The 13,785-nt window shown below is 40.4% G+C and overlaps 1 protein-coding gene across 4 annotated transcripts; it reads left to right on the top strand.

The window, feature by feature from the left end:
• Nucleotides 1–6,390: 6,390 nt before the first annotated feature.
• On the top strand, nt 6,391–13,526 carry TIC (time for coffee). Of its 4 annotated transcripts, none has more exons than XR_015120189.1 (13): nt 6,391–6,771; nt 6,864–7,307; nt 7,420–7,586; nt 7,678–7,990; nt 8,179–8,584; nt 8,692–8,752; nt 8,854–8,946; nt 9,059–9,341; nt 9,458–9,524; nt 9,641–9,707; nt 9,810–10,178; nt 10,277–13,049; nt 13,163–13,526. XR_015120189.1 is itself a non-coding variant. In XM_086230692.1 (13 exons), exons 1-13 carry the CDS (start codon nt 6,675–6,677, stop codon nt 12,817–12,819), a joined length of 4,788 nt encoding a protein of 1,595 aa, XP_086086818.1. In that variant the 5' UTR covers nt 6,391–6,674; the 3' UTR covers nt 12,820–13,526. The 4 variants fall into 4 exon arrangements, 3 of the variants coding, with proteins under 3 accessions (XP_086086818.1, XP_086086817.1, XP_086086816.1); XM_086230692.1 differs by having other exon boundaries at nt 10,277–12,659; nt 12,782–13,526; XM_086230691.1 differs by having other exon boundaries at nt 7,681–7,990; nt 10,277–13,526.
• The last annotated feature ends 259 nt before the right edge of the window (nt 13,527–13,785 follow it).

Below are 13,785 nucleotides of genomic sequence, written 5' to 3'. Positions count from 1 at the left end.
TCCTTTGTACTAAATTACTAATGCGAAAATTAAAATAAACAAAAATGTACATGTCACACATCCTCTGTACCCCATTCTAAGAGGCAACAAACCCAATACATATACCAAGGGCGACATGCTAACTAATCCAAAATTCAAAATTACCACCTTGCTTCTTGTCACATGACTTAGTTCACAACCCTTAGCAATTTCTCAAAAGAAGATTACTTGACCCTTTTGTCCAAAGCATAAGCTTGGATCTTGAGATTTGAAGACAAGATAATTGTGTTCTTTTCTCTCTTATATTTTTTAGTAATAGAGCATGAACGAACTTGTCGTGTGCCACTATCACACTGAAATTAATATTTTAGTGAATAAAATATTTGAATCATTGCTAGGTTAGGTCAAAATAATCCAAATTCCAATAGAATATTATTTAAAATGTTATGTGCTTTCTTTAAAGAATGGTTCCATGTATTTTAGCAAATGAAAGAGGAGATAGGGCCCCCTTTCTGGGGCTCAAAACTCGGATACAACTACAAGGACAATAGTATGAGAGAGAGAGAGAGAGAGAGAGAGAGAGAGAGAGAGAGGCAAAACTGGATTGGATTATAATAAAAGAAAATTAAAAAACAAAGTCATGTAAAAGTCACTGTATGATGCTACACGCTTTGTCCCACTTTGTGGACCTTTCTCATGCATTTTTGTCTTTTAAACATTGCACCAATGCACTGTAAAAAAAAAAATTTTAAGCCGAATTAGACTACCAAAATGCTTGGTCTTTTTCCTTCCTTTTTTTGGGGTTTATTGGACGTGCTTCAATTGATAGGTTGTATTGGGGTTTGTGGTCCACATAGCTTTGCTAGCCAGCTTCTCGATATTGTGTCATAGACTCATACTAAGGGTTTTTTCTATGAGCATCATACTCTAGGTTTGCTTTTATATATTATAGTTTTATTCATTCCTACGGTCCTACCTGAATTTTTTTAATATAATACTATAAAATAAATAAACAAAGTGCTATATAATAATATTTCTTAGCTGTTAACAAATATTTATTAAAAAAAATGTTTTCTCACTTTTTTTATTGACTAGTTAACTATTTTATATGATATACCAATAAACTAATGTGCTGAGTCCTACAAGAAAGAACTAGATTTTTCTTTTCATTTATTAAAGTAAGCTAAGAAAGAACAAGAACTAGAATAAGATTGCATTTGATGGTTGCCAACTTGCCATTGCCTGAAGATTATGGCAAGCCAGTCATGATTGGTCTTTTTTATTTTGCGTGTCTAAAATTGGATATATATAATTTACATAGCAACTTTCAGTTCTAACAACATCACTTTTATAAAAAGTTTATTCACACTATTGCTCTTATAAGATATATTTTTTTCACTTTGTTTCATAAAATTTAAATCATTTCAGTTTATTACCTAAATTTCACACAGTTATTGCAAAAGACCCTATGTCATTTACTTTATAAATTTTTCTGTTAAAAAATTTGACATAGCGCCTATATGGCATGGATAAAACCCTTTTTTAGTTATGTAAGATCCATGTGGACAAAAAAAAATTAAAAAAATTGATATGGATCTTATTATTTTTTAGTTTAAATATATTTTTTTTTGTCCACGTGGATTTTACATAACTAAAAAAGAGTCTCACTCATGCCATATAGGTGCCACTTCAGCTATTTTAAAAGAAAAATTGATAGAGTTGACGGCATATGATCTTTTACAACAACTGTGTGAAGTTCAGGTGACAATTTGAGAAAATTTAAATTTCATGAGGTAAAATGAGAAAAAATGTATCTTATAGAGAACAATGGTGTGAATAAACCATGTGAAAATATCAAAATGTCCTCATTTAAATAGTATTTCTTCTTTTATAATCCTAACTATTAACACTAACTTTACATGTATATCATTTATGTTAGCAAATCTTGTAATTGTGAAATTTTTGTAAAGTAAATAGTCAATCGATCTAAACCTGGTAATTAATTACTTTATGTTGATTTCAGGTAAGTAAATTGGAGGTAGGTAAATAAAACCTACATTCTAGGTGACCTATGCGACTTTGCAGCTATTACACATTTACAATCCCTATTCATTGCAAATAGGTGACTGCCACCAAGCACCAAGCCTAAGTTCGACAGTGACATCACAAAGCCCTAAACACCATTCAGTTGTTCATCTTCTTTTTTTTTTCTATGAAAACATTGAAAAGGATGGAATGTAGGAAATCTAAAGCCTAATCAATTAACATGATGATTGTTTTTCAATAGTACCGCAGTCACTTTAAATTGTGTTTTAGATTTGATTCATGAATGAGATGATGCATAGTCCATGCTTAGCTACATACGCATCAAAGCTGATAACTTGTCATTTTCCTCATGAAATCAAACATGTGGTTTTTGGAGAACATAGAAGAGTTCAAGGAAAGCTAGCTAGTATGGCATTGTTTTATAACTTACCCAAGTAACAAATTCCCATTTCATTTATGCATATATCCCAATTGGGCAGCCCATAATTGATTGCAATGCTTATGCAATTATGCAACACCATCGAATTAATTATTTTATTATTTGGTTAAGAAATTTTAATTATATTCTAAGTTTGCTTGTGACAAAATTATAATGCTATTGTGTTAGCAAATGGACTGTATTATAATATTATATAATGTGTCAATCAAATCCATTTAGTAGTTAATTATTTATCAATTAATGGGTGGTGTTCTACAAAAAAAAAAAATTGAATGGGTAGTAGTGACTGGTGACTATGTTATTATGTGTGTGGTGGTGTTGTTGACGGCTAGGGTTACGTACGTAACGGCCATAAACAGAGCCACGTAGGCAGATGACGTAGCACCGTTTTCGGACATGTGGCGAGGCTTCGGGGAACTTCACGATCGCGAGGGAATGAAAGCCAAGCCTCTAGCAAAGCGACAAAAGCTGGAGAAAGAGATCCATTATGGTGGGTCAACCATTTCAAGTGGGCCCAGTCCGACGTGGCCACACTTGTCTACTAGATTTATACTTTTTTAAGGAGAGCACTAATTAACCCACCCAGCTGTGCCGTAAGACTTTGCATCACTGCTGCTCGAACTGAACCGTCACCGGTGGGTGAGGTTATCGCTTCACCTCCGAGAAAAAAGATATTTACCAGCTTGTGAGCGTAGAAAAGTAACCAATAGCAAGATCCGAGGCGACGAATCAGCAAATTAAGAGGTACGTGTCCAAATAATACGTCGACACGTGGAGAAAATGACACTGCCACGGATGAACAACTTTATCATATCTGGGTAATTAAATGTGAACTCCTCCGCCATAAAAGCGCTTGAAGTGAGAGGCGGAAAGCGCTTTTTTTAGTTTATTTATATGTATCTATTATCCACCTTTTATAAATTTCCTTTTATAACTGCGCTGTAAAATTTGACCGCCCGTGTAGGTTGTTTGCTTTTCTTTTAAAAAAATGTAAATTAACAAAAAAACAATAAAAAATTATACATTTCACTTAAAAATTTATATAAAATATTTATTTATTTTTAAGTCATAGTGATTTAAAATTAAATTTTTTTCTGACAATATATGTAAAACTCATAAAATTATATTTTTATCTTATTATGATACAGTATGTAAAAAATTACATTTTATTTTGTTATGATATATTATATAATTTCATATAATTATACTTTATTTGAATGATATAATATTATTTTAAAATATAAGAATTTAGAGTTTAGGTTTATGACTTCATATTTAAGGTTTGAGAGCTTTAACCCTAAATTCTAAACATTACACCATAAATTTTAAACTCTCGAATTTAAAATTTAATTTAACTAAAACTTGGGTATGTTGAATTTAAATAATATTAAATGCTATATATTTAATTTTTCTTAAATTGTGACTTGAAAATATTTTTGGTGACTTAAAAATACATATTGTGGATTAAAAATAAATAAATTAATAATTTGAGTTTATAACAAAAATAAAGATTGCTGCTATTTGCATACTTTTTTTTTTTCACACCTTCACCAACTTATTTTGTGAAATTACTTAATTGACACAAAGAGAAATTACCTTAAAAGACAATCCACATCATTTGAAAAGAAAAAAAACAAAAAAAAAAACTCTTTTTACACACCCCAAATCCAATACTCATAAACCACAACTACACGCCCCACCCTCAACCTCACCTACAACCACAACCAAAACACACCCCACCCGTGACCTCACCTCCATCCCAAAATTGCCAACACCCACCTCACGCCGTTAACCCGCCTTCATCATCACCATGCATCCTCTTTCCACCATAGCCATTGGAAGTTGGAGGCATGCCCTAACCTAAATTTTTTGGATTTGAATGTAAATCTAATGCTTTCTTATCTAATTTCAATTAGTTAATTCATCTCAATACCTTTTTCGTTTGTTTTGCGATGATTTGGAGGTTTTTAAAAGTGCAATAGTGAATTTTCTGGTTATTCATTTTCGAATTCGCAGGTCGTTCGACACTGGTTTGCTGAATAGTTCGGTTTCGTTCGGTAGTAAGCTGTCGAACGAAACTGAAAGGTTCGGCAGCTTACTATCGAACAAAACTGAAATGTTCGGTAGCTTACTACCGAACGAAACTGAAATATTCGGTAGACCAGTGTCAAACAACCTGCGAACTCCTATAATCCAAACTCGAAATTTCAATCTTGAAATCCAGAAAACTCGCACTCCAAGTTATCTAAACAAAAAAAAAGAGGTCTTGGGATGAATTAACCAATTTAAATTTGATAAAAAAGCCTAGATTTTCATATGAATCAAAATAATTTACCTTAAGACATATTTATAGGTTGACAAAAATGGTTATGATGTTGTAGTAAGATGGTGAGACCACCAACGACGGATTGACTGTGGCGAGTTGACGGCAACTTCGATGGCTGAGTTGACGACGGTGGTGACGGCTCCAATGACGATGTAAGTATACAGGATGTGTTCTTGGCTATGATAGGGTGGGCGTGAGGTTGTGTATTGTCTGAAATGATTGAAGTGTGTGTGTGTGTATTGTTTGAATAGATTGAGTAGAGTGTGTAAGAGAAATTTAGTAAGATTAATGAGATAGAAGGTATTTTGGTAATGAGAAGAGTGTGTTGAAGAAAAATTTTACATTTTTAAAAATGGTGAGAGATGTGTAGGAAAAAAATGTGTGAAAAAAAAAAAAGTGTGCAAATAACAGCTTTAAAACAAATTATATATAGTGACTTATCAATAAAAAACTAAAAAATAAAATATATCAATTTTTTTTAATATAAATGTTGGACCCAGAACACGTCACACTAAGCTGCCATATCCCACGAACGTGACAATAGGCCAACGCGAGGAAATAATTTCTAGATCGGCAGCTAACGTGGGACCCACACTTCTCGGAAGTTCCGTGACCGTGACTCGAGTTTTTTCCTTCCCCCACGTATCCACCGCTAGATGGACCGGAGCGGACGGCTAAGATGAGGCGCACTGATCGACACGCACGACCCTTTTTAGTTTTGGTGCCAGCTCGGACGAATTTGGGTTTGGGGTTTCTTTAAATACCCACTTATCGCCACGTCAGAGCAAGATCCAACGGCAAATAAAGTTCGGTTCCTGGTAACGGAGAGATCCGTGCGTTGAATGCCCATCTGGTTCCATTAAGGCGGGTCCCACTTGGTCGATTATGGAAATTGTTAGAATATGCCATCATCTGAAATAAATAATATATATAATTTTTGGAAAGAAAAATATAATTATAAAAACACAAAACGTGGGACCGGAATAATGAATTTGACCGGTTGGAACGATATCATCTGCGGTCATGTAGATTCCTTGTGATCGTCATGTTGCTTTTACCGAGGTCTCTCTAACCGGAAATAGCCGGTAACGACGTTGCTTTGGCCAATTTCAGGCCTTCTTTTAATATTCACTTTGATCGTGGATTCGTAGGCTACAGTGTTCTTGTTTATGAGAAGAATAAAATATAAATATATAAAACAATTAATATTATCTTTATTAAATATTTGTTGATATATTTATGATTTTTGTTTGGCCATGATATATTTATGATGTGTATAAGACTATAAGTATAAATTATAAAAGGTACCAAATCGGTAGTGAGGAAGTAAACATGGAAGCTTGGGAAGGAAGAAAAAAAAAATTATCACACGTGGCGGTACCAGGCAGAAAATGTTAAGGTACTAGATTGAACGGTGAGGAATTTGCCATGTTGGTTTGGGCCAATCGTGACCGCACGGTGTGTCGTGAAATATACGGTCCAGATTGGACGATGTGTCGTGGCTTATGTATCGTAGCCGTCCATGATGGTTTGGAGTGGGTTTCGCTCGGAGTGAAATAGGGGAAAAGAGGATGAGATAGACTGATAGAGAGCACAAAAAGAAGAGAAGACAGAGTTGGAAATAGAGAGAGAGAAAGGCAAGGGGGGCTGGAAGAGAGAGAGAGTGTGAGAGGTGAAGAAGATAAGCGAAAGCTGAGATCTTAAGTCTTCTCTGTGAATAGGCTTGTGGGAGATCATTGAAAACGTGTTCGAAGCTAGGAGCTTCCATACTCTCCGGTGGGGTTTGACTGAATTTTCCGGCGAATTATGGTGGGTTTCCGGTTATGAGAGATGGGATTAGTGTTGTGGGTGTAGCTGATTCGGTGGTAGATAATTACAGCAGAGATGGATAGGAATAGGGACGCGAGGAGAGCAACTATGGCGGCCACAAATGGCTTGTCAAGACGAAGACACAGAAGCAGCAGTCTCAGAGACTCCCCAGGTCCGACTCTCCCCAGATCTAAGCCCTCTTGCCAATACCCAGTTTTCGATTTTTCATTGTTTCTTATGGTTTTTTTGTTTGGTTGTTTGCAGAGGACGATGGGCCGGCGGAGTTACAGGAGACCTCGAGGCTGAGAGATCGAGGGAGCGGGAAGAAGGATCGAGATCGAGATCGGGATCGGGATCGAGAACGGGAGAGAGACCGCGACCGAGACCGGGATCGGTTGAGCCGGAGCAAGAGGCGGAGAGGCGGCGACAGATTGATGCACGGAAGTATTAGGGAAGATGGCGGCGAAGATAGTTCGGAGGAGAGTGTGAACGATGAAGACGAAGATGAAGATGATGACGGAGGTGGAGGTGGAGGTTCGATTCGGATGCTTCCGCCGAACCCATCCTCGGTGTCCATGTCATCGTCTTCGTTGTTGACTCACCGCAAGACCTTCCCTCCGGTGAATAATAAGCATTTCAGAGCTCTGCCGGCGTTGAAGGTCACCGACGAAATGATTGGCGTGTCCGTACCGAGAAAAGCACGGTCAGGTAGAGCGGCTAAGAAGTGATTATAGAAAAGCAAAAGAGCTGAAAGGAATTAATGGATTCTGGGATTCTGATATGTTTGTTTTGTCTTTTTTTGGGCTTTTGATTTTTACAGCTTCTACGAAGAGGTCTCATGAATGGCCTTCGAGTTGTGGGGTTGTGGGAGACCAAATTCACCGCCAAGCTTCGACGTCACCCGTTCGACCCAGCATATCGGCGATGCCAGCTCCAGCTCCGACCTCGCCTTCTTCTTCTTCCCACGCTTCGGTTCGGAAGAAGCTGGTGGGTGTTCTTAAATTTCCTTCAATTCTATTTCTCTGATTTTTTTGTTCATTTCTTTGACATGTAGTGACGATTTTCTCTGCTGTTGTAGAAGCCCAACGGACCCAAACTTCGGCCGCCGAAGATGTCATCGACGGCGACGAAGTCTTTGTCTTCAGCTCAGGACGAAATAGAAATAGAGATTGCTGAGGTGCTGTACGGGATGATGAGGCAACCACAGGGTCCGTCAAAGCAAGAAATTATAGCCACCACCGATTCAATTAAGTTTGAATCCAGAGGAGCCAGCGATGCCAAATCCAGAGTTTCATCGCCGATTTCAAACTCGCCGTGTGTGCCACCTCAGTTAACGTCATCGGCTTTTCCTCAGAATTCTAGCTCCTCTGTCACTTCTATGTCCGCTGTTGGTGGGTACATAAGCTCTTGGAGCTGGCTCTTAATTCATTTCTTGCTCGCCGCCCCAATGCTCTGTTTGGTTACTGAGAGACTGGGAAAAGGAATTGAAAGCTTGGTTTCTCGGTGAGCAAACAGAGCTGGGCTCTTGTTTTTTACGGCTGACTGATGGAAATTTTCTGTCTTTGATACGATTCGACAGCACCCAAGAGGAAAAGGCCGCGACCCGTGAAGTATGACGACGAGAACCCGTCGATTTTCACCGTTCAGAACAGTCCCATTTCGTCTACAACGAAGATGGTGACTGATCAGCCTGCAAAAATCGAGACTTCATCTCCGAATTTGGAGAAAAACCAAGGATCTGCAGCTGAAAATGGTGGGTTTTCGTACGATTTGGCCAATTCTCACGGTGTTCCCGCCTCGACGGACGCCCAGCCGCAGTCAATTAAGCCGGAGAGCAACAACGCCGTCTCAGATTCAAAGCCTGCTAATGATGAATCGGAGAGTCAAAATGTTAAAGCAAGCAAAGAAGAACCTCAATCGCCCAAGAAGGAATCTCCTGGGCTCAGATTGGATGATAATCGTGAGGAAATGACAGTGACTAAAGCGTGAGCATCAAAGATTGATTCTTTTTTTGGGAATGGGAAAAAGAAATATTGGGTTCTGAATTTTCTTTTTCTTTTTTCTAATTTTTGTTTCTGTTGGTTTAACTCAGAAATTCGACCATCTCTGAGATTGAGAACCAGCGAGAAGAAAAGTTTCAGATAGATCTGATGGTGAGGAACTTCTTGTTTTAACAAGATGTTATCTTCTATTTTTTATTTTTTTAAGGATAAATTTTCAATCTTGGACTTTTTTTTGGGGTTGATGTGTATAGGCTCCTCCTCCTTTGAGATCTTCTCCAGAAAGGGATGGTGAGGTTGATTTTGGCTCAGTGGATCCTAAGCCTACGGTCATAGATGCAGAAACGGTGAGTGGGCCACCACCTCTGCCACTTGCTGCATAGCGTTTCCTGTTGGGTTTGGTGGTGATGTGTGAATGAAATTTAATAAATGAATTAATAGGTCACTGTTTGTGTGCAGGAAATTAAGACCATGACTAGAGAAGAAGACAAAGCTCTGAAAATTGGCAAGGAAGAGCCTGCAAATGTGGAAACTGAGAAGTCCAAAGCACTAGTAGTGGAAGAAGCTGAGTTCAAGAAGCCTATTGTTGGGGTTGTTGGGAAAGAAAGGAATATTGATCTCCAGCTTGATTTGGAGAAGTCTGATAGAGATAGTGCGAATGCTAGTTTTAGTGGAAATAAGCCGCACCAGCATGTTACTAAGCAGCAGCAGCAGCAGCAGCAGCAAAGTACTGAGAAAACTGGTAATTTACTTTGTGCATTCATTTCTTTCTTCTCTTTCCTCTTTTTGGGTTTTTGGAGTTTTGACTGACCCATTTGGGTTATTCAATGATTTTGTCTTCTTTTTCTTCATCTTCAGTCCAATCGAGCTCTGTACCTTTGCCAATGTCTGTGGCTAGCTGGCCAGGCGGGCTTCCTCCAATGGGGTACGGTCGTGTTATTTTGTTATTTGTTGCTTGCTCTTTGTTGGGGTGTTAGCGTATGGCCCTTGTTATTTTTTTGATAAACTTCTTTGGGGAAATGACTGTGTTCTCATCAGCAGATATATGGCACCTTTACAAGGAGTTGTATCCATGGATGGGAGCACCGTTTCTTCAGCTGCTATACAAGTATGTCAATTTTGGTTTTTTTTTCAAGACCTCATTTTCTTCTTGAAACTCTTTCAAGCTGTGTGGTATTTCTATTTCTAATGAACTTTTGACCTTGCGCAGCCACCACATTTGCTTTTTAATCAACCTCGGCCAAAGAGGTGTGCAACCCATTGCTACATTGCAAGGAATATATACTATCACCAGCAAATTGCGAGGATGAATCCTTTCTGGCCAGTAGCAGCTGGTGCTGGATCTCTTTATGGGGGACCCAAGCACTGCAATCCCAATGTATTGCCCTCCGAATTGCATGGGAATATTCCTGGTAGGGTGGTGAATTCTGCACAGGACAAGGGACAGGGGCTTGCTATGTTTCCTGGGCAATCTGGGAAGGAAAAAGTTCCACAAGCAGCCAACCTTGTTGATGCTGCACAGAGAAAGCAAATTGTGCTCCAACAAGCTCTACCTCAGGGGGCACCTAGTAATATACTGGTATGTTTCTTTTGTCTTATGATTATTTGTTTCATCTGTTTAATTGTATTGTTGGGGAGGATTTGAATATTAATGCAGTGTTCTTTATTGTATTTCAGCATGGTCCTGCTTTCATCTTCCCTTTAAGCCAGCAACAGGCTGCTGCTTCTGTCCGACCTGGTTCTGTGAAGTCTCCTAATGCTGGTAGTGCACCTTCGTCAAGTGCGTCTAACTCTGCATCAATGAGTGCTGCTGTAACCGCTGGTGCAGCTCCAGCTATGAGCTTCAATTACCCTAATATGCCTGGAAACGAACCTCAGTATTTGGCGATTTTGCAGAACAGTGCATATCCATTTCCAATGCCGACTCATGTTGGTGCACCGCCGGCTTATAGAGGACCCCATGCTCAAATGCCTTATTTTAATGGGTCTTTCTATTCTTCTCAAATGCTCCATCCTTCTCACCTTCAGCAGCAGCAGCAACCCCCATCTCAGTCGCAGCAAAGTCAACAAGGTCATCAAAACCCTAGCCTTTCCAGTGGTTCTTCATCATCCCAGAAACATTTGCAAAATCAGCAGCAAAGGCCACATGCCAGTGGTGTTAATGGTGGCAGTGGAAGCTTGCAAGGCTTTCCTGCTTCAAAAAACCAATCTTCACAGACACTACAGCTGCAGCATCAGCGGCAACAGCAGCAGAACCCGCATGCCCCTCACCAAGGTCGTCAACTTGAACCTGAGATGGGCAGTGAAGATAGCCCATCAACTGCTGATAGTCGAGTCTCTCGTGCGAACATGAATATTTATGGTCAGAATTTTGCAATGCCAATGCACCCACCAAACTTTGCTATAATGACAGCTCCTTCTATTGGTAGTGCCAATGGTACAACTGGTGCAAGTGGTAGTGAAAAAAAGCAGCAGCAGCAGCAGGGCTCAAAGGCTGGGGTTGAAGCATCTCAGGCTTTTGCTATGTCTTTTGCTTCTCTAAATGGTGCTACCTCTGCTACTAGCCTTGACATTACATCTATTGCTCAGAATCATGCAATTCTCCAGAACCTTCCAGAGTTTACTAGGCAAGGCTATCATCAGTTTATAGCTGTTGCTGCGGCTGCCCAAGCAGCACAACACAAGAAGAATTATCGTGTTCCCGAGGAAGGGAAAACAGGAGGTGATTCCTCTAATGTGGAGGAGGAAAGAAAGGCCATGGCAGGGAAGGCTTCATCAACTGTTGGGCACTCCATTGCTTTCTCCAGGCCAGATTTGACTGATACATCTACAATGCCGGGCAACAATGTCATTGATAGCTCAACACGATCTCTTAACCTCAGCTCTGCTCCTGTCCGGGCTTCCAGTTCTGTTATGCCAGCTGCTGCCAGCACTGTAAATGCTCCCACACCACAGCAGCAACTGCAGCAGCAAATAAGGAATCAGCAGCAGCAGCAGCAGCAGCAGCATCAGCAGCAGCAGCAGCAGCATCAGCAGCAGCAGCAGCAGCATCAGCAGCAGCAGCTGCAGCATCAGCATCAGCAGCAGCAATTCATTCAACTTCAGAAGCAGCAATTTTCTGCTGCAGCTCGAAGCAAGACACCAGCAACGAGTAATGGCAGCATCTACTCTGATCACCTTCCTTCAACCTCTTCTATGGCTGCGAAGTTTCCCAATGCTTTATCTTCATTCCCCCAAAACCTAGTCCACAGCAACAGCAGTCCTGCTCAATCTCCTCAGTGGAAGAATTCTGCGAGGACAACCACGTCCCAAGTTCCTTCATCGTCTCTGGCCTCGTCAACCTCATCATCCCTTAAAAACCTTCCTCAAAAGCATGGGCGTACACAGCAAAGCCACACACAGATTTCTTTTGCAGCCAATCCAAAATCATCAACCCAATCTCAAGGGATACAACCTGCTAGTAGCCATCAGTCCCCATCTCCTCCAATAATGGTTGGTTCACCCACTACCACAACTTCGTCTATGTCTAAGAGTGCTGGTGGAAGCCCAAGGACAACTACCACAAATTCCACAGGAAATAAAGCCGGCCAAGCTTCTTCTTTGTCATCTCAGCAGGCCAAGAACTCACCATCAGTGCCCAGTCAGAAGTCATCTCCTGTTGGTGGGAGGAATGTCCCTTCGATCCTAGGCAACACCCATATTACCTCTTCAAGCACTGGAACTAAGCAGCAATTGCAACAACACCAGCAGAATCAGCAGCATCAACAACATCAACAACATCAACATCAGCAGCAACAGCAGCAGTTGTCTAATCAATCAATACAGCAAGCCCAGTTGTTCTACTCTAATTCCTACATGCAACCCCAAGGTGCACATTCCAATAGTGCCACCTCTGCATCTCCTTCAAGTGGGTATTATCATCATCCAAAACGCCGCCCTGAGCTACAGCAGCCACAGGGCTCATCTGGGACACCCTCGAGTGGGATGTTGTCACCGTGTCCTCCTACTAGCACCACTGATCCTGCAAAGGCGGTGGCTGCTGCAGCTGCTAACATGAAAGGTAGTGGCTTATCCTCACAGACTCTTATCCATCATGCTCAGTTTGCTGCACAGTCCTCTGGGCCACATCAGCTTGTACCTGCGGGCTTCCCTTATGTTCATGCTGTTCCCACTGTGGTCCAGGTGAAACCGGCAGAACCGAAGAAACAACCTGCCGGTGATTAGAATGATGTCCCTTGGTGTAACATTGCAACCTCCATACATCGACAAATGAAAGATATTGATGGGGATTGTAAACTCATGAAGGGAATGGCTGATCCTTGCCCAAGGAAATGAGAATTCACATGCCCTCTGGCAGCCTGAGAAGAAATGGAAGATGCAAGTATGTGATCAAGCACAGCAGGGAGGCTGGGTGGAATTGAACCCACAATTTTGGAATGATGTTCAGCAGGTGGGGGAAAATGTCCCAATGAAATGTGTATTCATCTATGTACACTTTGTGTTTATAATCTGACAGGGTCGATGGTGAAGTCTAACTAAATTTGATTGGTTTGATGAGGATAGGTTGGGCAATGCAGGGAAAAGAGTTAGGATCTTTTGTTGGACAAAAAGAGGGAAGAATGGCCAAGGATGAAGAGGAAGAGCAAGACCCACCTAACCTTTCCTTCTTTTGGGGTTGTAACGGCGGATTTCTTTTTCCTTTCATTTTTGGAGGTTTAAATTTCCAGAAAGAGCAGTGAAACCGTGTCTTTTGACCTATATATGCAATGCAATGGAGGAGGGTGTATGTGTATTTATGTCTTAGAACATATAATGGTAACTCTCCTAAATTTTTTTATTTAAACTGTGTCACTACTTGTCTCATTGCCTTGGCCTGGTGAATGTGAATCTTATATGAGAGATGAGGAGGCAAGAGAGGAATTGATGAGATTGTTGCCTTCATTTATGTGGCTCACTTTTTATCTTTATTCCTATATTGTTTGTCTATATGCAAATGCAAAAGGACAGAATACAGAAGGTGATGTTGATGAGGTATTCTGCTTTTGTAGCTTTGAAGATCTGGGGAGATAAAAAGTGAGACTAGCTAATTGTGTGGACATGTGATGTGAGGTGGCTAAATAGGAGCCTGAGGAAGTTCAAATTGTACATGCTGCATTTTGGGACTATGCTATTGCTTGGTTTGGTTT

This window comes from Dryas octopetala, chromosome 2, assembly GCF_963921425.1.
Source record: "Dryas octopetala chromosome 2, drDryOcto1.1, whole genome shotgun sequence".
NCBI classification, from domain to species: Eukaryota; Viridiplantae; Streptophyta; class Magnoliopsida; order Rosales; family Rosaceae; genus Dryas; species Dryas octopetala.
The sequence above is the reverse complement of the archived record's forward strand: the minus strand, read 5'-3'. Positions and strand labels throughout refer to the sequence as shown.

Coding starts and splice junctions, on each gene's coding strand:
- TIC (XM_086230690.1), top strand. CDS start 6,675: ATGGATAGGAATAGGGACGCGAGGAGAGCAACTATGGCGGCCACAAAT. Junction 7,308..7,419: donor ACCGAGAAAAGCACGGTCAG/GTAGAGCGGCTA, acceptor TGATTTTTACAG/CTTCTACGAAGAGGTCTCAT. Junction 8,753..8,853: donor AGTTTCAGATAGATCTGATG/GTGAGGAACTTC, acceptor TGATGTGTATAG/GCTCCTCCTCCTTTGAGATC.